This window comes from Pongo pygmaeus, chromosome 19, assembly GCF_028885625.2.
Source record: "Pongo pygmaeus isolate AG05252 chromosome 19, NHGRI_mPonPyg2-v2.0_pri, whole genome shotgun sequence".
NCBI classification, from domain to species: domain Eukaryota; kingdom Metazoa; phylum Chordata; class Mammalia; order Primates; family Hominidae; genus Pongo; species Pongo pygmaeus.
Genome location: NC_072392.2, coordinates 92,656,722 through 92,678,806, shown reverse-complemented (window position 1 = coordinate 92,678,806; position 22,085 = coordinate 92,656,722). Strand labels below are relative to the sequence as shown.

The following is a 22,085-nucleotide window of genomic DNA, read 5'->3' as shown; positions in this document are numbered from 1 at the left end:
CGGGGGCGAGGGGTCGGGGGATGGGGCGGACAACCGGCTGGGACCGGTCCCATTCACCCCCACGGGACCCAGCTTCTCTCTCCAAAGCACAGCCAGGCGGTGACCCCGTGTCCGCCCAGTTCTGCTCCAGACTTTGAGTCGGAACCCCTGGGGGTGCATCTGAGGCACAGCCCTGGGGCTTTAGGTCCCCTCTCCACTGCTGGGGACACCAACTCCAGGGCTTAGACAGAGCTGGAGACATCGGGGTGCGTTTCACAGACGAGGAAACACTTGCGGGGGCGGGGGGTCAAGGGAGCTGTCCAAGGCCACAGAGCTGGCTGGAGCCAGGCCCTGGTCCGAGATGCCCTGCCTGCCACGAAGGTGCCGCTTGGGAAGGGGATACCCGGGGAAGCTTGCTGAAGGCACCTGCCTGCTTAATCCCAAAACGCATTTGCTGGGACTCACGTGGCCACTCCCACTTCAGCCCTTAGGCCTGACCTGGCAAAGGAGGGCAGGGACCAGATCGCTCTCATCTCCACTCCCTCCTGTCCACCCAGTAGACAGTGGGCATTTGCTGGCAGAAAGCAGCTCCGTCCCAGCTCTTCAGCCTAGCTTCTTAGACTTCCTGTGCGCCTGGGGACCCTCCTAACGCCTCTGCTAGCCCTTCTCCCCTGCCAGTCAGGGCGCGGGCACTGCCAAGGGTCTCTCCCCTTAGCATCCTCTTCCAATCGCGGCAACCTGCCAAGCCACCCACTCTGGGGACCCAGGGCATGAGGCAGCATAGAGGGAAGGGAGGATGTGGCACCAGGAGGTGCCAAACTGAAATCTGGCCAGAAGACCTGCTTGTCTAGGCAGGAAACACTGGGCAGATGGTTCCTGGACGCTCTGACTTGACTGTGACTTTCGTGGGGGTTACCTGGAGGGGACAGAACACCAAACACAAACTCAGGGGGCTGGTACCCCGATTTTTCAGATGAGAAGACTCAGGAAGGACCAAGGGAGCTGCTGAAGGTCACAGAACTACTAACAGCCAGGATGTGAACCCGCAGCCTCTGATTCCAAAGTCATATTTTCTGCGTGCTGCAGAATTGCCTCCTGCTACAAGGGCATGGGTCCCTGCTCCCCACCTCCTTCTCTGAGGGTACTGGTGTCTCCCTTTTAATCACCCGCACGCCAGAGGGACGCACCGCTCCAGCCTCTGCCTATCAACAACCTTTTTTCAAGGAGGATGAGGTCAGAGCCGCACCCTGAGCCCAAGGAGGATGAGGTCAGAGCACTCCCGGTCTGGTGCAGATGCTAAATAATTCATGCAGCTGCTGTGAACGGGGGCCGCAGCTTCCTGGAGGGCCCAGAGTGGAGACGGCAGACAGGAAACAAATCCTGGTCCCTGGCATCTGTGCCTGACCTTGGCGCATCCTCCGGGGCTAGTGAAAATGCTGGCCTTGGCGAGAATGGCTTGCAGGGCCGACAGACCCTTCCGGGCAGCACCCCCACGGGGCAGGCACTTAGCCTCCATTGCTTGCTGTCTTCTATGAGCTGTGGGGGGGCTGACGAACAAGTGCAGGGCCATGAGTAAACTGGAAAGCCAGGAAAGGCACTCGGCAGGTCTTCACGGCCCAGGGGATTTATCAGCCATCCCTGGTTCTGTGCACTGTGCCATGCCTTTCTGTGCACCGAGAATTTCACCGAATGGGTATCCTGGCTGCCTCTTCCAGCCATGCCAGGCAGCAACAGGGATACTTTTGGGGTCGCCTCCCTCCCCACCCACATCTTGTGTAGGTGTCAGAGTTCTCTGGCCTTGACTGGTTGAGAGCTCAGTGGTTTCTGGAGGCCTGGTTTTCCCCTTAAAATAAATCCCCAACAGAGAAAAAGATTAGTTGGAATCAAACAGCCTTTGTTGGTGTAAAAAGCAAGAGGTCTAGCAAGGAAATACACATGAAAAAAATCCGAGAGGCAGGGTGGGGGATGGGGGAGCAGGCACCTGGAATCCCAGCTACATGGAAGGCTGAGATGGGAGAATCGCTTGAGGCCAGGAGTTCGAGAACAGCCTGGGCAACATAGCAAGACCCTGTCTCTAAAAATAATTTTTAAAAAAATAAAAACTAGTAACTCCCAGAAGAATTTATGAACACACAGGAATTCAATGGCAGTAAGCCCTCACCCATGGAAGGTAAGCTCGTTTAATTCTGAGCAGTTATGAAGTCCAAAGTCCTCGGTTTGACAGTGGTGGGTGTGAGATTTCCCACGGTGTTGGCTGGATGATGGTGAACCTGCGACAGGCTCTGCCTCTTCTAGTTTTCTTCCATTCAACGCTTGTTTGTGATGCCGCTCGACCACCTCAAAGAAGCCGTCTCTCTCCTCCTAAGAACTCATCTAACTTCTTCTCCACTTGGCCTGGGCGGGAGTAAGCAGGGCCAGTGGGTACTCCTGAATACAGGCAGGCGTGCATCTTTTAGGAGCCCATCCCTCCCTGAGCCTCACACGCAGACCCCCAGAGGACTCAGGCTATATACAAACCCACGTCCACTGGAGACTGCAGCCTCTGGGCATCAGGCACTGCCAGGGACTCCTTTGAAATTATCACATAGGAAAGCAACACAGTGCCTTGATTCACTAAGGGATCTTGGGGCCGCTAAGCTAGACCAAGAGCAGTGTGAGGTCCATAGAGCTCCCTGCTTCCCTTCCACTGGAGGGAAGTAACATTCTGTTCATGGACTTCATTCAGCAGGCAACACAGAGAGGTTGGGGGCCACAGTGAGAGCTGCAGTCCTACTCTGCAGGGATCACTCGCCCAAATTAGCTCTGGAAAAGTACGCCAGTGACAAAGGCACAGGCTGCTGGGGACAGGGGTAGCACTGGAGAGCTGTGGGACCGACTACAGGGCACCTCCCCAGAGAGCTGCTCTGGTCGTCACCCTCTACCCCGGCACCCAGAGGTGCTGCTGGGCTGGGGACTGAGCTCTAGGGCCCACCTTGGATAAGGGCAGGAAAAACCTCAGGAAGACAATGCTATAGAGAGCTCATTTTCACAAGCCTGGAGCTGTGCCCATCTCTGTCCTTGGTGCCAGCACCATGGAGGTGCTGAGAAGACCCCCTCTTCGCTGGGTGACCGTCAGGACCCTCTGGAGCATGTCCGAGGGCTCAGAATACAAGAGGCTCCTCCAGTGATGAACCAGTGCCAGCATATCCAGGTGCTGCCCAAGATGAGGTAGAAACAACACATCTGCCCATCAGGAAATAGCACAGTCTTTAGTCCTGGATCCCACTTACCTGAGGATTCCACTTACCTACTTACATATCTGCCCATTAGAAAAAAGCATAATCTTTAGTCCTGGATCTCACGGGCCTCCCACGTCCCACAAGTCCCAGTCACGAGAGAGGCCTAGACTCTAGTTCATCTGGTCCAGGGCTCTCCACTGGTCCCTGAGAATGCAGTCCTGACCCCAACCCCGCGTGTCCTAAGGGTACTTCCAGGCCCTGACCAGAGATGTTGGAATAGCCACAGCAGGCCCCTACTGCATTCCCAGAACCTGTGAGATCCAGGTGATCAGGGCCATGGACACCTGTTCCTGCCACAGGAGCCACCTTGAACCCCAGATGCCAGGATGGCCTGCCATTCCTAACTCCTTAGTGAGCACTCCATGAGGTACTGCTGGATGGAGAGAGCTGCCCTCATCTCAGCAGGCTCATCCTCGTCCCAGACGGCGAGGGGCACTGCGGGCAGAGTGCAGGCAGGGCTGGTCCTGGCTTGCTTGTGGGAACTGCTTCGTGGAAGATGGGGACGGCTCAGGGGCTCTTGAGTGAAACACCCCAGGGGCTCCGATCCGGGACCCACAGGCCGTGGAGAGAAGCAGCGTGCCCAAGCCTGGGGCTGAGCTCTGCCCCCATCTCAGTGGCCTTCCACAGTCCAGGTGGTGGCAGGAGGCCCTGGTGAGAAGGGCAAGGGCCAACTTCTGCCCTGGCTTGGCTCCAAAGACTCATGGAGGAGATCCATCTAGGCAGAGAGTGGGACAAGCCAGTGCCAGACACCAAGATGGCAGGGCCAGAAGGTCCAGAGTCAAGACGGGGCACTGAGGCCTGTTGTTCACAGAGGGGAAGATGGCAATCTGAAGAACCACAGCCTGGGGACACAGGGACTATGATTTGGGAGGGGCGTGTCAAGAGGGGAGTTGGAGGCAGCCTGGGGGCCCGCGGGCAGCTCCTTGAAGCTGCAGCCACCTGGGGATCAGGAAGATGGGCTGGGCAGGAAAGGGAGGTGGCCCTAGGCGCTCCAGTCACACACTCAGGGCTTCACGGGGGCCCACTCGGTCCACTGCTTCAGGTCGGTGGCCTCCAGCCCCTCCCAGCTCCAACGACAAGGATGGGAAAGGTGCTGGGCCCGGCCCAGCCTGGGTACAGAGGAATGAGGATCAGGATGCGGTGCAGTCCTGGGAAGAGGGCTTCTACCATCTCGTTTTACTTTGCGGGGACTGAGCCTAAAGTGACCAGAAAGAACAAGAGTCAAACGGGACTCTACCGCGCGGGGCCCAAGCACTGGTTTTTACTTAAAAATAGTGTTTCAGTCCCCAGGAGGCTAATGCAATCTGAGCATAGAAGGAGAAGTTTGGGAGAAGTTTATTTTTTTTCCCAGCAACCTTTCTCTCCCTTTCAACAAAAACATTTTTTCCCCTACAACCGGTATCAGAAAATAGCTTCTGACTAATTGGGGAGAAACATTCCCAAGCCTGGGAGGAGCAGGCTCCCCGGGGCTGGCCTGGGAGCCCCCTGGCAAAGCCTTGAGCCAGCGTCCAAAGGTCAGGACGCTGCTGTCTCAACCACACGGCTGGAAGTGCCACCCACTGGACTGGCTTACCCAGGGTGGGCCACGGAGAAAGGCTGCTGGACGTCAGAGTCTTAGGAAAACCTGGTTGGTGTTGGCCTGGCCTCCCTGGGTCAGTTCGCTTACCTGTAAAAGGGGGCGGTAGAACTACTCTGAGGCCCTGTCTCACCCCAAAATGGTACAGTTCTGGGATTTTGAGTCTGGAAAAGGGAGAGAATACTAGTCCTTCCCACCTTCCAGGGCAGCCTTGGGGATTAAAATGAGCTGATGGGCCGAGAGTGGTGGCTCATGCCTGTAACCCTAGTACTCCAGGAGGCTGAGGTGGGCAGATCACTTGAGGCCAGGACTTCAAGACCAGTCTGGGCAACATGGTGAAACCCTGTCTCTACTAAAAATACAAAAAGTTAGCCAGGTGTGGTGGCACATGTCTGTAATCCCAGCTACTCAAGAGGCTGAGGCAGGAGAATCGCTTGAACCTGGGAGGCGGAGGTTGCAGTGAGCCGAGATTGAGCCACTGCACTCTAGCCTGGGCAACAGACCAAGACTCTGTCTCAAAAAAAAAAAAAAAAATTAAATTAAATTAAATTAAAAAAAAATGAGCTGCTGAGGAAAGGCTTTTGCTTAGTATAAGTACCGAGCAAACTGACTTTCTTTTTTTGAGACAGAGTCTCGCTCTCTTGCCCAGGCAGGAGTGCAATGGTGCAATCACAGCTCACTGCAGCCTTGACCTCCTGGGCTTAAGAGATCCTCCCACCTCAGCCCCATGAGTAGCTAGGACTAATGTCTGGCTAATTAAAAAGATTTTTTTTTGTAGAAACAGGGTCTCACTGTGTTACCCAGGCTAGTCTGGAACTCCTGGGCTCAAGCGATCCTCCCAGCTTGGCCTCCCAAAGTGCTGGAATTACAGGCATGAGCCATTGCGCCCTGCATAAATGGACATTTTAATGACCGCTCGGGAACGAAACCAACCAGGACCTGGCCCAACCCTTTGCACTTTTGTCAACCCATTTGTAAACAATTCCTGACTCTCTCTAGGCCATTCCTTTGCACGTATCACACGGTGTGATCTCAAAGAATGGAGCAGAATGAGTCTCCACTTTGTCCGCTATGGGATCTTCACTGTCATTCATCCCAGGACAAGCTGAAATGAGTTCATCTTCCCTTACACACAGAGCCACCTGCTCAAGGCCCACCTTCCCAGTCCTGTCCCCACAGCCACTGGAGGGGGATTCCCAGAGGAAAGCTGCCTGGCCTCAGACAAGCCCAGGTGCGGGACTGCATCCTAGGCACGCACTGAGCCTGGGTGTTCATTCTGATCGCACACAATACAGACAGAGGACCTGCTAAAGAACCACTCGCTGCGGAGAGGCATCAGCTACTTAATTGCACAGGAAAAATCTGCAGCAGCTTTAAATGTGAGCTGGATTTGGAGGGAAGAAAGAGAAGTCACCCACAGGCCATGGTGGAGGAGAGGTTCATCAGAAACCAGGAGCCCAGGTCAGAAACCACAGTCCCAGAGCGAGAGTTAATAAAGCAGAAATGTATTTATTAGGCACCCTTGTTCCTCACAGAGGAGCAAGATCCAGGCCTGAGCGCCTGGGAAGTCTCTTGAGGTTGCAGGAATCTCCAGAGAAACATAGGCGCTGCCCGGCCACCACCCCGAGAACACTCTTTGGCTGGAGTGTGACCGCCGAGGTGACCCTGGGAGGAGGCTGGGGTTGGCTCCTCGACTCCACAAACACTGAGGAGTGGGTGGGGACACCCAGGACACCCACCCAAACACTGGCAGAGAGGGAGGCCCTTCCAGATCTGGGGCACATGTTGCTGAGCCTGCCAGGGGAAGGAGGATCCTGGAGAGTCTCTTGCCTGGGGCCAGGTCCTCAGGGCCCTCCCCAAATCCGCCTGCCTCTCCTGGCCACCGCTGACTCAGTCCCACACGTAGGGGTTTCTAAAGACCTGAGAGTTCTTGCCGTCTTTCGGCGGTGTGGCCGCCTGGTGGCTTTGGGCCGAGTACATGTCTTCAGCCCGCAGGGTCGAGTTGGCACTGCCCATCACCTGGCTGTTGGCGGTGGCCCGTGGGAGGATGATGTCGTAAGCTCCTTCGGACTGGAAGGAAGAACAGGCGGTCTCACAGTCGGGGATCGGGAGCCAGGTTCCGCCGGGGCGGATGCACAAACACTTCCTGCAGGGCTGGGACTGCCAGATCCCCCCCAACTCCCCCCTCAGCTCCTCTGCCCCCTCTGGCTGGGCCCCAGGAGCAGCCTGGGACAGCCAGACCTGAGCCCCTTATCTCACCCTGCCTCTGGGCATGGGAACGAGGCCCCTGCTGACCTTAGATGGTGCTAGGGCTTCATAGAGGGGGATCCCCTTCTCAAGCCCTCTCCTGCTTCCAAGTGTTTAGGGAAATGCTAGGGCCAGTGGAGGGTCAGCCACACAGAGCTGCTGCTACCTGTCTGACATAGCTCCCAGGCCCCCTTCCTCCAAGAATCTTTTTTTTTTTTTTTTTTTTTGAGACGGAGTCTCGCTCTGTTGCCCAGGCTGGAGTGCAGTGGCGCAATCTTGGCTCACTGCAAACTCCGCCTCCCGGGTTCACACCATTCTCCTGCCTCAGCCTCCCGAGTAGCTGGGACTACAGGAGCCCGCCACCATACCCGGCTAATTTTTTGTATTTTTATTAGAGATGGGGTTTCACCGTGTTAGCCAGGATGGTCTCAATCTCCTGACCTCGTGATCCACCCGCCTTGGCCTCCCAAAGTGCTGGGATGACAGGCATGAGCCACTGCGCCCGGCTCCTCCAAGAATATTACCCCGAGTCTACCGCCTGTCACTACCATACCCCCAGCATCACAGTTGCTGGCTTCCCTGGCCGAGGACATGGCTCTGGGTGTGCCCACACATCTCTCTAGGCATCTAGGCTGGCCGGTCTGATTTGGAGTCTTTTTTTTTTTTTGTAGAGATGGGGGGTTCTCACTATGTTGCCAGGGCTGCTCTCGAACCCCTGGCCTCAAGCAATTCTCCAATGTCGGTCTCCCAAAGCACTGGGATTAAAGGCATGAGCCACTGCACCCAGCCCTGACTTGGAGTCTTGAAACCTGAATTCTCTGCCTGGCGCTGGGTCTTGCTCCCATGTGGGTGAGAGACACCAGCTGTGGGGTGAAGAGGGTCCTGAGGTATCTGTTCTGGCTCCTATGCTGGAGGGAAGGTGAATTCCTGGCCCCATCTGTCTTAGCCCTATGGGAAAGAGCTGCCACCAAATCTCTGTAGCTCCCAAGCCCCAAACCAGCCTTCAAGTCAATCAGGCCCAGGAGGTCCTCAGGCTTGTCTGCAACGGCCCCTGTCCATGTGGTCCCTGGAACATCTACATTCGTGGTCCAGAACCATGGATGAGTGCGCACTGGAATCACCTGCACTGCTTGTTAAGCCTCACCAACTCATAGCTGGACCCTACGCAGTGGGCCCCATGCAGCTGGCAACAGCTGGGGGAGGGAGTGCTGAATGCAGGGCTGCAGATCTGCGCTGGATAGTGCTTCCATGGTGCCGATGCCCTGAACGGATGCTAACAGTCAGCTCCATCCCAGCTCTGGCCCCGCCCCATCTGCACTTTTATTATTTTTTATTTCTTATTTACTTATTTTTTGAGACAGTCTCACTCTGTTGTCCAGGCTGGAGTGCAGTGGTTCAATCTCGGCTCACTGCAACCTCTGCCTCCTGGGTTCAAGGGGTCCTCTGGCTGAGGTCTCCCTAGTAGCTGGGACTACAGGCATGTGCCACTATGCCTGGCTAATTTTTGTGTTTTTAGTAGAGATGAGGTTTCGGTATGTTGGCTAGGCTGGTCTCAAACTCCTGACCTCAGGTGATCCACCTGCCTCAGCCTCCCAAAGTGCTGGGATTACAGGTGTGAACCATTGCGCCTGGCCCCCATTTGCACTTTGAGCAGGCTCCCAGGTGAGGCTAGTGCTGGTGGTCCGGTTACCATGTTTTGAGAACCGGTCAGATAAAATATCCCTGTTAATCCAGATCATCCCCCAGGAAGCAGACTCCAAACGCGCTGGCGAGTGAGGCACAGCAACAGTGAGGGAAGCTATTCAGCAAAGGCTTCTGTGGCTGCCCCCTCCCCGCCAGAGCTGACAGCCCGCAGCCTCCACTCCTGATGCTCCGGAAGCTCTCCTCTGCCCAGGCTCAGGTTCAGGCTCAGGGAGAGGGGAGGCGCTGGGATTGGAAGCTTCAGCCACACTCACCTCCCCCTGCCCTGCGGCTCTCACAGAGAGGGCGGGGAGGGGGATGAGAACGCCACCCAGCTGACCTCCTTGTTTCCTGTTCCCAGTGTCCTGCCAAGATGGGTCACTGACCTCTCCCCACAGCCTCTGCCAGCCGGGAGGAGGAACACATATAGGAGTGAGTAGAATCCAATCCACCATCTTCCTGCTTCCTCCCTGTCCCCTGGCTAATGAAGCATCTAGTTTCCAGAACCCAGGGGAGGTGTAAGGTCGAGACTTGCTGCCTGCCGGAGGGGGAGGGCAGTGTGGGCCCCCTTGGCACAGCTGTGGTTGAGAAGTAAACACCTATCCAGACCTGCGACATGTGGACCCTTGTCCATTTTGGGAGCACCTGGCTGAGACCCTCCTTTGTCCCTCCCCAAGCTCTCCAGGGTAAAGCTGGCAGCTCCCACCAAGGAGAGCTCACCCAGCATTCCCTTCAGCATGCTGACACAGCCTGTGTGCAATGCCCCAGTGACACAGGGCAGGTCCCACTGCAGCGCAGCTGAAGGTGGTGGGTACGCTGACTCCAGGAGAAGGAAGTTAAGAACTGGGGCTCTGGATTCCCCCGGTAAAAGCACCAGATGGAGAAGCTTGCCTTCCCCCTACCACCTCCACCCAACCCAGCTCTGGCCACATGGCCCTCTCCCGCTGGCCTGCTGAGGCCGGTCTCTGTATCCCAGCTGCGTCACAGGGACCTGGGGAACCCATTTACCGGGACTTTGTGCATCAGAGCCATCTCGGTGGGCTGGTACACACTGGTCAGCAGCTGCCCGTTGTACCCGCTGTATGGTGACACCGGCCTCTTAGCTACAAGGAAAAGCAGGAACAGTTTGAAGATCCCAGGGCTCTCAGCTCCCTTTCCCACCTCCCACAAGCCAAGCAAGGCTCTCTGGGGGCAGGGAAGAGGTAAAGGGGGCAGGCCAACCCTGGCATAGTCTCTAACCCAGGAGTGGCCAACTTGGGGGTGAGGTTGTGAACACGGGGGCCCCCTCCCAAGCCTAGCACCCCTTTGTACAGATGCACGGGAGTGAACAACACTGCTGGGCTTCCCCGCACTGTAGACCCCCCAGCCCCTGACCCAACAGCTCAGAAAATGCTCTGTCAGCAACCTCCACATCCCCATCCGCCCTCCGGGGCCAGGGGCCAAGAGGACACATGGGCCTTCGGCCGCCTTCCAAGATGGCCAGCCTCCAGCTCTGCCTGTCACCACGGGCCAGCTGCCAGGCGCAGAGGTAAATACATCTGAGACCCCTCGGCCTAAGCCTCTTCATGTCCTCCCAGGGCCGACCTGGGTGCCCCTTCCCCACTACACCAACCCAGAGCCTGGCCAGGGAGCCTTAACGCACGTCCCAGACTGTGGCCCCCTGGCAAGTTTCCAGAACTATTTTTAGCTCCAGGGATACTTCCCTGTGCCTTTGGGGTGTTGGTTTCCCGAGGTGTTCCGCCCTGCTGGGCACTCCCAGGGTGTTTGAGGAGGGCTGCTGACCCACCCCGGGGCCTCGGAGCAGGCCTTGCTGTGAGGACGGCACAGCGGATGTCTGGCTCCAGCAAGGCTGACGGTCCTGCAGCTCTGAGGGACCGCAAACTATATAGGGTTTCCTAAGTGCTGGGGCTGGGCTCACTCTATTGATTTTTCCATTTAGAAAAAAAAAAAAAAAAGAAAGAAAAACTCAGCCCGAAGGTTGAGAACCATTTGGCCCTGGCGGGCGTTCGGTGCGGGGGCGGGGCCTGAGGCTCCTCCCAGCACTTGTTCATAAGCCCCACCTCTCCGGTGGGTTTTGCCAATTCCACTCCCCATGCACACTGTGCGTGTGACAGGGGCTACCCAGGGGTGTGGCCAGCACCTCAGCCCAGGTGGGCAGATCAAAAATCAAGTGCCCGGCAGGACAAGGGTCATCTGTTTCTCCAAAGCAGGGATTATGAGGATTTCACAGTTTGTAGAAGAGAAAGGAATGTCTCTGATTCTGGAACTTCCACTGCCTGACTCTGACCTCCCAGCAGAGACCCCAGAGCCGGTGCTTGTTAACCGGGCAGTTAAGAAAGTCTAAAGCCCCCAGGCCTCCAGATCAGCACAGTCTGGGGGCAGGGTCAGGCCTTTGAGATGGTACCCCCAAATTTCCAGGTCATGTCAGATGAGGGGCTGCAGCCAGCAGGCTGAGGAAGAGCAGGTGGGATGCGTGCAATGGGCCACATCGGTAAGGGGATTAGCACAGGGGCTGGCACAGAGCAGGTGCTGAGGAAATGCTAGTGGGCTGCACAGCTAACAAGGGCGCTGCTGAGACCACTACGTGGCAGCCCAAATACTTTTATTAAAAAGAGAAAAAGGCCAGGTGCAGTGGCTCACACCTGTAATCCCAGCACTTTGGGATGCCGAGGCGGGCGGATCACTTGAGGTTAGCAGTTCGAGACCAGCCTGGCCAACATAGTGAAATCCCGTCTCTACTAAAAATACAAAAATTAGCCAGGTGTGGTGGCACGTGCCTGTAATCCCAGCTACTTGGGAGGCTGAGGCAGGAGAATCTCTTGAGCCCGGGAGGCGGAGGTTGTAGTGAGCCAAGATCACGCCACTGTACTCCAGCCTGGGTGACAGAGCGAGACTCCGTCTCAAAAAATAAAAAAATAAAAAATAAAAAAAAAGAGAAAAAAATTACCTGAAAAATAGTTCCTTTTAAAGAAAACTAAGGTGATTATGGATACATACATAATAGAAAAACGAGTTCTGGAAGGATAGTATTAGTAAAATACGTAAAATAATAGACACGCACACACAGCAAATAGCTAATTCTTCAAGAGTGCTTTTCATGGGCCGGGCACTAAGTAATTTTTTTTTTTTTTGAGATCATCCAGGCTGGAATGTGGTGGTGCAATCACGGCTCACTGAAGCCTCAACCTCCTAGGCTCAGGCAATCCTCCTGCCTCATGAGCTTCCTGAGGAGCTGGGACCATAGGCGTGCACCACCACACCTGGCTAATTTTTGAAATTATTTGTAGAGACGGGGCCTCACTATGTTGTCCAGGCTGGTCTCAAACTCCCAGGCTCAAGCTCCACTCACCTCAGCCTCCCAAAGCGCTGGGATTACAGGCGTGAGCCATGGCGCCCAGCCGGCACTAATTAATTTAATCCTCATAAGAACCCTATGAAGTAGGTACTGTGATTATCCCCATTTTACAAATGGAGAAACAGAGGCACATAGATATTTTATCAGTCAATAGTGGTCACTTCTGGGGATGGAACAGGATGGGACGGGTAGGACTGGGGAGGCAGCTGGGGAAAATTTCATTTTATCTGTAATGTTTGAAATTTTACAGTGAGAATATATGCATGAATTATATGAATATAGAAAAAAAATCTTATTTATTTATTTATTTTTTTTGAGATGGAGTCTTGCTCTGTTGCCCAAGCTGGAGTATAGTGGCTCGATTTTGGCCCACTGCAACCTCCACCTCCCAGGTTCAAGCTGTTCTCCTGCCTCAGCCTCCCGAGTAGCTGAGATCACAGGCATGAGCCAGCACACCCAGCTAATTTTTTTGGATTTCTAGTAGAGACGGGGTTTCACCATGTGGATCAGGCTGGTCCCGAACTCCTGGTCTCAAGTGATCCACCCGCCTTGGCCTCCCAAAGTGCTAGGATTACAGGCATGATCCGCCATGCCCAAATGAAAAAAAAAATCTTTAAATTAAATGGAATTTAGAGACACTTAGGCAGAAAACTACAGAAAACCTCGAAAACTTTCCATTTTGCTCAAGAGACTGGCTCCCTGTCCTGCGGTAAAAGACATGGGATGGAGAAAGGGGCCACTGGGGACGTCCACAGAGACCCACCTGCAGCCGGCTCGTCCATGGAAAAGGCCTTGTTCTCCACGAACATGCTCTGGCCCTTCTGCTCTTTCAGGATGGTCTCATAGCCCACGCCCCGGGTGGGGTACATGTCCCCCTGGTAGCTTTGCTCTGGGCTGGCCTTGGTCACTTGGGAGACCTCGGGGATGACGTAGAAGAGGACGAAGGCCCAGGCATTGGCGGCGAGGGCGATGGCCAGCGTGGGGTCATCCCAGGTGGGACTGTTGTGCTGCTTGTTGCCGTAGGTATACATGACGATCCATACCACCCATATGGCAATGGAGGTGGCCGTGGTGAGCAGCACAAAGACCCCATGCTTACGCCAGCGCTTGAAGCGGCCGCACAGGGCGGGCCAGGCCCCCAGGAAGGCGCCCAGCAGCAGCAGCATGACATAGATGAGCGCCATGACAAAGTCCATGTTAGCGATGGCGCAGGGGGAGGCCACGGCCCAGCCCGCACTGCTGTTGCCCTGAGGGCCGCCCTCGCCACTGCCCCGAACCAGGGTGATGATCAGCCACTCCGTATTGATGATGACCTCCACCAGGGTCAGCAGCAGAGCCACAGCGAAGATCACCCAGCCCCGGGGCCCATGGTTCTTCCGGGCCAGGAAGTTGAGGGCAAAGACGTGAGCCGCCAGACAAGAGAAGCAGATGGCGAACAGAACCCCAAAGAGGAAGCGCCGAGAGGCACAGGTGGAGAAGTCGGGCTTCACCACACAGGCAAACACGAGGCAGAAGAGGCCCAGGGTCCCCAGAAGGAAGAATACCTGGGTCCCCAGCAGGCTCCGTTTCTTGGTGTCCTGCACAAAGGGGAGGCTGGCCACCAGGATGATGGTGAGCACAAATGTGGTGACGATGCCCGCCCCAGCCACAGCCTCCAGGACGATGCCCCACGCCCCAGAGCGGTCACACAGGTTGTAGTAGAGGGGGTTGAGGCCTTGGCTGCAGCCGGGTGGGACATGGCCCTGGGCCCGGGCCCCTGGGAACAGGAAGAGAGGCAGTCCCAGGCATATCACCAAGGCTTTGTGGATGGCCATCCTGGCTCCCAGGCCAGGCTCTGGTTGGGTCCCTAGAGACAGAAGGAAAAGGGACAAAGTTAGTCCTCCAAGGTCAGACTCCAGTATACGTGGTGCTGCTTCCCCCATCCTAAACCCAGGCAGACAGTGCTAGCTGCTGACCATGAGGCTCTCTGGACCTCAGAATCCTTCTTAACATAGAACCCCTGAGAGGCATTTCAACTGGCCAGAGAGGCAAATGAGATGAAGTCCATTTGTCAGCCCTATTCCTAGCCACAGCAAAAGAAAAACCTGTTATTGAATTTTCAGTTCCCTCCCTTCCACGAAACATAACCTGGGTTCAGATATTCTCTGAGCTCTGGCGGCTACGGTGGAGGATAAGGGGCTTGTGAACAAGTCAAGACCAAGCATACCACCCACCCAGCACCTCCTCTCTGCCCTGGGACTTCCAGGCTTCAGGAGGTTAGCTGCTATGCCCCTGAACTCCATTCCTGTGAGGCCTAAATCCACAGCCAGTCAGCTATGCGTTCATTCATTCATTCATTCATTCATTCAATAGACTTAACAAGCAGCTGCAGCAGGCATAACCAACAGCCAGGAAAAATGAAGAGACAGTCATTTTCCCACTTTTAGTGCCAAGTCCCCACTTCAGAATCCTACATTTTTTGCCTAGCTCAGAAGCGGAAGTCAAGGGTAAAATAAACAAAGTCCCCAGCTAAGGAGTTAATGACTTAATGCCAAAATTTTCCTTTGGAGCATTAACATTTTAAAAGCAAGAACCAGGCAAGGGCAATGCAAAACCCAGAGGAATTAATCTTTAATAGAAGACTTTAAGACGTCGTAGCTAGAAGGCAAGAAAGTTAGCTTTTATTAACACCAGCAAGGTAATTTTCACTCCGTCTACTCACTGCCACTCTACCAAATGCCACAGATCTGTGCCAGAGAAGAAAACCAAACTCCTGCTCCCAATACCGATCGGATTTTCCCACGTGAAGTGGAGGTAATGGATTTAACAGGCTAAGAGATATTAAAGACCAAATCAATGAGTTTTTTTCCAATCAAAAGTTTTAAATGTACTTGGAGGAAACCTAACACTGAAAATTTAAATGCTGCTGGGCACGGTGGTTCATGCCTATAATCCCAGCACTTTGGGAGGTCAAGGTGAACAGATTGCTAGAGTCCAGGAGTTTGAGACCAGCCTGGGCAACATGGTGAAACCTCGTCTCTACAAAAAATACAAAAATTAGCAGCTGGGTGCAGTGGCTCATGCCTGTAATCCCAGCACTTTGGGAGGCCAAGACGGGTGGATCACTTGAGGTCAGGAGTTCGAGACCAGCCTGGCCAAAATGGTGAAACCCCGTCTCTACTAAAAATACAAAAATTAGCCAGGTGTGGAGGTGCACCCCTATAATACCAGCTATTCAGGAGGCTGAGGCAGGAGAATTGCTTGAGCCCGGGAGGTGGAAGTTGGGTTGCAGTGAGCCAAGACTGTACCATTGCACTCCAACCTGGTCAATAGAGTGAGACTCTGTATGAAAAAAAAAAATGTATATATATATATATATATTTATATATATGAATTTGCAGGGTGTGGTGGTGTGCACCTGTAGTCTGAGCTACTTGGGAGGCTGAGATCAGAGGATCATCTGAGCCCGGGGGATCGAGGCTGCAGTGAGCTGCGATTGCACCACTGCACTGCAGCCAGGGCAACAGAGCGAGACTGTTTCCAAAAAAAAGAAAGAAAAGAAAGAGAAAACTTAAATGCTTAAAGAAGCAGGTTATACATTTCAAAATTCTATGAATGCAGGTAGTCCACATTTAAGTCACCCCACATGTTCAAATAGCTAGTTGTAACCCCGCTTCATCAGGAACTCTCTGGGAAAACAGCAACCAAGCTTTCCTGGTCTGACAGTGACCACTAGTGGCTGGCAGGGGAATGGCATTATCTAACTATTGCGTGAGGCTGCCACCCTTCTTCCTTTTTTAGGGGGATTGTGAGGTTGTTTAAACAGGGTTTACCTCCTTACTGTTTTCTGCCATTCCTGGCTACTTAATTTCTAATAGGCAAGCAAAAGCCGCAAATCCCACAGTTGATAGAAATTGTCCCTCTTTTCAACACAGAAGCAAAAAAAAAAAAAAAAAATCTGTCCATAATTGATATGTGCAAGAACACTTACTAAATCAGGGGCAATGCAACTCATAAAATTAAGTGAAATGGACACAATAAAGAGGATCCATTTTCAAAGTCCCTTCAAATAGTCTGCATGCCACTTGAAAATATTTAGGTCGTCTTAGCCATCTCAGCTACCTCATCTTTCAATTAAGCTTGCTTAAGATTAACTCTTAAAATTAACTATCTCATGTAAATGTACTGTTGTTTTCCTAAATAACTGGCGTTCTAACAGCTAGTTTCTCTTTACTTCTAATGCAGGACTTAAATAAGCTTCTGTAGGGGACTTTGTAAATCAATAAAGCACCAACTGCATTTTATTTACAAGTGCCGGAAAGAGGAGTAAGAGAGTGCTAAGAGGTAAAGAGTAGGCTGGGCACAGTGGCTCATGCTGTAATCCCAGCACTTTTGGTGGGCAGATCATTAGGTCAGGAGTTCCAGACCAGCCTGACCAACATGCTGAAACCACGTCTCTACTAAAAATACAAAAATTAGCCAGGTGTGGTGGCGTGTGCCTGTAATCCCAGCTACTCAGGAGGCTCAGGCAGAAGAATCCCTTGAACCCGGGAGGCAGAAGATTGCAGTGAGCTGAGATTGTGCCACTGCACTCCAGGCTGGGTGACAGAGTGAGACTCCATCTCAAAAACCAAAAAACAAAACAAAACAAAAAACAACAACAAAAAAAGGGAAGGCGTAATATGGACCCACTCCTGGGAGATAATTTATGGATAACAACAAGCTGTGGGATCCTAAATGTTCAACTTCATCTTGGGCTCCACAGCCAAACCAGCCAGAACTTGGGCTTGAAGCTGGACGTAGGGAAGAGAACCCTCAGAACTGCCACTTAGACTCCGGACACCTGCACTTTCAAGGGCTTTTCACCCCACCTTCCTCGGCCAGGGCCCAGTTTAGAACAGGCAATTACTCCCAATCAGCAAATATTGACTGTGCGCCTGGGAAGGAAAGGCCCTGTTGTTCTCAGAGCTGTGGAAAATACAAACATGAACAAACGTAGTCCCTGACTTGATGGCATTTAAAATCTATCAAGAGAGATAAGGCAGGTACTCACAAAAATTACACAAGGAAGAATATGATTAAGGGTCACACAGTGGAATTTACCTGTAGGAGAGAGACAGGGGCTACAGGAACACAGAAGAGAAACAGGCAGAGTAGAGAAAGACTGTTCCACAGAGTTTTACTCAGAATCTAATAAAAAAACATATCAGGTCCCAGACACTGCCAAGAGACAGGGACACCCAGAAGCTAAGCCCTGAAGAATGTGAGGAAGGGCTGAGCAGGTGAAGGGAACAAGGAGAGGGACGTGCAAGGCAGAAAAGATGGTATGAATCAAAGCCCTTCGAGCCAAGTCCAGAGCAAGTTAAAAAAGAATTCAGTTTGCCAAGTATCAGCTGAGTTTGCAAAGGGAGGCTGCAGCTGCTGGCTGACACATTGGAAATGCTACAGGGGTGGGGCTGGGGGCATTATTCTAAAGGCTGAGGGCATTATTCTAAAGGCAACAGGCAGCCACTAAAGGCTGTTTTTAGCATCATAGGGGCATAGCCAGGGCTGTGCTTTTAAGAAAAGAGTCTGGCAAAAATGCACAGGCAATCGATTTGTTGGGGGGCACATTCATCCCAGTTTAAAGGTCAAGGTCAAAGGTAAAGCCGTAATGGCCAGCTCTGAGAGATCCTTTCCAAAAAACAATAGAAGGACTGGTTGGATGGTGGAGGTGGGGGAAAAGGACACTAAAGCCCACACTACAAGTTCAAATCTAACAGGCATGTCATTACAGAAAACCAAGCCAGGGACCAATGTCACTCATTCTTCTTGATCCATCTTGCCCTAGAAATACTTGTCTGAACCCTGCTGGCTCCCAGAAGCCCACAGGCACTTGGGCAAGGGTCAGGAAAGCTTCACAGCTCTCTGTCCCCAAGCCCCCACCTCCAATTTCCCCCTGACTCTGTGGTTGGTGACCAGCAACTTCCTTCTGCACCTGACCCTTCAAGTCTTGCTTCTCCTGCCAACCCCCTCAATATAGAAACTTCCAAGGAATGAGAAAGGAGCCTGTACCTGCCCCTCACCGCATCCAGGTACCATGCTGCTGCCCAGCAGCCAGGCTGCTGCTTTTAGTAAGTTGCTGAGTAACTTAATAGCCTCAGAGGAAACAACCTGGTCCCATCCTGAAATACCTTATTTCTCTGGTTCCCCAGAAATGGAAGGGCAGGTGGGAAGACAGAAATACATGGACTCAGGTGGGAAACCTGGGCTTTCTGGGCGTGGCTCTCATCCACTGCCTAGGACAGGGACCCTCAGAGAGTTAAAGAGAAGCTCAGAAGAGCACAGCTCCAGCCCTCTGATGCCGGGAGTGCACATTCAGCCAATGCCTTTTTTTTTTTTGAGACGGAGTCTTGCTCTGTTGCCCAGGCTGGAGTGCAGTGGCATGATCTCGGCTCACTGCAAGCTCCGTCTCCCGGGTTCACCCCGTTCTCCTGCCTCAGCTTCCCGAGTAGCTGGGACTACAGGCACCCACCACCACACCCGGCTAATTTTTTCTATTTTTAGTAGAGACGGGGTTTCACTGTGTTAGCTAGGATGGTCTCGATCTCCTGACCTCGTGATCCGCCCACCTCGGCCTCCCAAAGTGCTGGGATTACAGGCGTGAGCCACCGCACCTGGCCTTTTTTTGTTGTTTTTTTTGTTTTTTTTTGAGACGAAGCTTCACTCTTGTTGCCCAGGTTGGAGTGCAACAGCGTGATCTCAGCTCACTGCAACCTCCAACTCCCAGGTTGAAGCAATTCTCCTGCCTCAGACTCCCAAGTAGCTGGGATTACAGGTGCCCAACATGCCCGACTAATTTTTGTATTTTTAGTAGAGACAGGGTTTCACTATGTTGGCCAGGCTGGTCTCAAGCTCCTGACCTAAGGTGATCCACCTACCTCAGCCTCTCAAAAGTGCTGGGATTACAGGTGTGAGCCACCGTTCCCGGCCCAATGCCACCTTTTAAGATGGTGGCTAAGGGACTGACAAGATGGACTCAGCTCTGGTCAGAGGCTTTTCCTCAGGACCCTGGAGGAAACTTCTGCCTCCTGTGGGTCCCCAGACCCTGCACTAAGACTGAGCCTTCTGATCCCTGAACGTTCAACTCATGTCCATGTCTCCCTTCCAGGGCTGTAAGGTCTTTGAAGCTGGTGAACAAGACTTCTAGAATCCACTGCCACAGCTGGTGCTGTGCCTGAACACAGTGGGCATTCGGAAGTCACCTCTGGATGGTCCCAGGTGCATTTCTCCACACCCAGGGCTGCCCCCTCCATGTTGGAGTTGCATCTTCTGCTTACAGATTCTGAGAGGGTTCAAGGAGGGGGGTAGGAGGGGAACCTCCTTCCGCCCTGAGTCTCCCCCACCCCACAGCTGAAGCCCAGCTCCAGCCTCAGATTATTTTCTGGACAAAAGGGCCTTCTGCTTCACTTCCCTGGAATCAGTTGTACAAATATTTTTAATCACCTCTGAAATCGGCCTTTCCCCAGGCTCAGCCACCCGGCCCCCAGCTCTCCTGGGAGTCAGTCCAGTCCAGTTGCTGAATCTCCCTCCTCCCTCCTTCTCTCTCCAGGGGGCGCAGAGGCCTGGTGGGCTCAGAGGCTCAGAGGCCCAAGCAGCCCTGACTGGTTTCCCCCAGCAACAAGTGGCTTCATCCAGCAACCGGGGAGACAGCCAGGCCTTCTCACTTCTCCAGAGCAAAACTCCCTTCCTCGCTCCAGCACCATCCACACACAAGCCTGAGACCCCCTCCACCCACCAGGGCAAAGGATACCGCACTGGAAAGAGAGCTCCAGCGTGTCACAGGGCCAACCAAACTCAACATTGACCCATGGCCAATGGCTGTCTTCAAGGGTGCTGTGACCAGGGCACTCTCCAGGGAGGTTCCCCCAGGGATACCACAGAGCACCTGCCTTCCTCCCATCCCACACACTTAAGAGCCTATCAGGAAAGACAATGGCCCGACTGACAGCCTTCCTGCCTCCACTCCTATCCGTCTCTCTCAGTCCCTGGTTAGGTCCCATTGTCTCACCCCTCTGTCCAGGGCGCTCAGGCGTTTACCCCATCGATAAGAAGGCGCACAGGAGATTCCTGTGCCTGGAAGGAGCGGCCTCGGTGTGTAGGTTGGTGGGGGGTGGGTTGGGGTTCCTCGAACCTCAGCCTAGACACCCCACCCCTATCCGCCTGCCCCTGCCCCGCACCAAGACCTGGCATTTGGGCTAAAATGCCCTGAGCTCTCTGAGACTTGGAAATCTTCAAGGGTCTGCTCTGGAATGTCACTCTGGAATGCGCCCCACCCCACAAGGCACTCCCTCCCCCAGTCCAGTTGAAGGCACAGGGGTGGGGGGCCGGCGGGGAGAGGAAGCTCCAGGAGCATAAAACCCTGCTTCAACACAGTTCCCTCCCCCGGGCTTTAGGATCTTGATCGTGCAGTTTGTAAGTGATTGGGTCTTCCTGGGTGTAACACTGCCGGCCTGGGGATGGAGGTGCAAAGGACGCTGGAAAAGCCAGCCGGGAGTGGGGGTTCGGGATCTAGGGGCCAGACTACCAGAAGGGGAGGCGCTTTGATAGTCTGAATTTCCAAACTTCCCTCAGGGGGATTCTGAACCCTCTCCTTGGGTCGACGGTACTGGGGTCTACACCTGCGCTCCCCGGGTGGCTGGAATGGGGAGAAAGGGAACCAGTCACTCTCTCCCATTTTTAGGGCCACAGAAACCTGCCCTCCCCATCCACAGTAGCAGGCGGCGGAGAGGACGCCGACCCACAAGAGAGAGTGACCGCGGACTCCCACCGAGAGGCAGGCGGTGGAGGGGCTCCTCTTGGAGACCCCGATTGTGGAGTCGTTTCCCCTCCCTCCAGCCCGAGCCGCAGCGCCGGGCTCCCCCATCCCCCCAGTCCCCAGCTGGCTCGGGTTTGAAAACTTTCAGCGACCGAGCGGAGTTGGCGCGGCGTCCCCAGGCCGCAGGATGTCCAGCACCCCCGCCTCTGCCCTCGCCCACTCCCCGCCGGCCCGACCCCACTCTTCCGGGCGGCAGAGAGGAGGGCGGAGCGGGAAGGCAGCAGCCCTTACCTGGGACTCGCCGCCGGCCCCGCTCCAGCGCAGCGTTTGGGGCCAACTCCAGCCCCAGGCGGCAGGCGGGAGGCAGGCGGGGGTGGGAGGGACGCGGCGCGGGGCGCTGGGCCAGGCCCGGTCCTGGCTGGGATGGCGGGGCCCGGGCCGGGACACAGGGCCTGCCTCTCCCCGGGACCGAGGCTGAGCCAGGCGCGCTGGGTCGCTCGCTCTCGCGCGGGCCTGTCCCCAGGCAGGGCTCCTTGCTTTCGGCGAGGGTGGGCTGGCGCCTGCATCACCGTTACATCACCTCCATTCAGGACGCTAATCGGGCGCCCGCAGCGCTCCAGGTACGTGCGCTCCGTTTACACAGGAACAAAGCCTGCCCGGCCCTCCCCGCCCCGACTCACCTCCAGGCTGAGCCGACTCGTACTTTCCGGCTGGTGAGGGAGATGGGAGTTTCTGGCCCTGCCGGCGTGTGGGTTGTTGCTGTTGACTGCCACGCCCCCGCACACGGGCGCGCGCACACTCACGCGCGTTCACTTTCTGGGCTCGGCCTTCGCCGGGGCAAGCGGTGTGGGAGTGCAGCCCTGCGCACCCCACACCGCGTCTTCCAGAGAGCGCGCGTACGGACACGCGCGGGGCTACCTTGGCGCGTCTCCGTGGGGGACACCTAGCCTTTGTCACCTTCGTCCTGGCCCTCCCGTGAGACACACTTCAGGCATAGTTCGCTGGGAGCGGGCCGGAGCAAGGCGCACACTCAAGACAGAGTCCGTCTTTGTCACGCCTTCTGCGCCCCCTCCCCTCCCCAGCTTGCACACGTGGACACACCGCACACCGAGGTTCGCCTTTTGCACGCACGGTCCTTCTCTGGGACCTCCACCAGTCACCAAGCGTACGTGGGATCGTTACCAAGGGCTCCTC

The 22,085-nt window shown here is 54.7% G+C and overlaps 1 protein-coding gene across 6 annotated transcripts; it reads right to left on the bottom strand.

Moving 5' to 3' along the window:
• Positions 1-1,867: 1,867 nt before the first annotated feature.
• GPRC5C (G protein-coupled receptor class C group 5 member C) lies at positions 1,868-21,693 on the bottom strand. 6 transcript variants are annotated; one of them, XM_054458241.2, is made up of 6 exons: positions 21,183-21,485; positions 12,879-13,961; positions 9,769-9,863; positions 6,754-6,903; positions 4,831-4,923; positions 1,868-4,453 (listed from the first exon to the last, which is right to left on the bottom strand). In XM_054458241.2, exons 2-5 carry the CDS (start codon positions 13,927-13,929, stop codon positions 4,864-4,866), a joined length of 1,356 nt encoding a protein of 451 aa, XP_054314216.1. In that variant the 5' UTR covers positions 13,930-13,961; positions 21,183-21,485; the 3' UTR covers positions 1,868-4,453; positions 4,831-4,863. The 6 variants fall into 6 exon arrangements, with proteins under 6 accessions (XP_054314216.1, XP_054314217.1, XP_054314218.1 ...); XM_054458242.2 differs by lacking the exon at positions 4,831-4,923 and having other exon boundaries at positions 21,183-21,484; XM_054458243.2 differs by lacking the exons at positions 1,868-4,453; positions 4,831-4,923; positions 21,183-21,485 and adding exons at positions 5,406-5,721; positions 21,572-21,693.
• Between the last annotated feature and the right edge of the window lie 392 nt (positions 21,694-22,085).

Coding starts and splice junctions, on each gene's coding strand:
- GPRC5C (XM_054458243.2), bottom strand. CDS start 13,929: ATGGCCATCCACAAAGCCTTGGTGATATGCCTGGGACTGCCTCTCTTC. Junction 9,864..12,878: donor CATGGACGAGCCGGCTGCAG/GTGGGTCTCTGT, acceptor TTTTCCTTGTAG/CTAAGAGGCCGGTGTCACCA. Junction 5,722..6,753: donor AAGACGGCAAGAACTCTCAG/GTCTTTAGAAAC, acceptor CCATTTATGCAG/GGCGCAATGGCTCATGCCTG.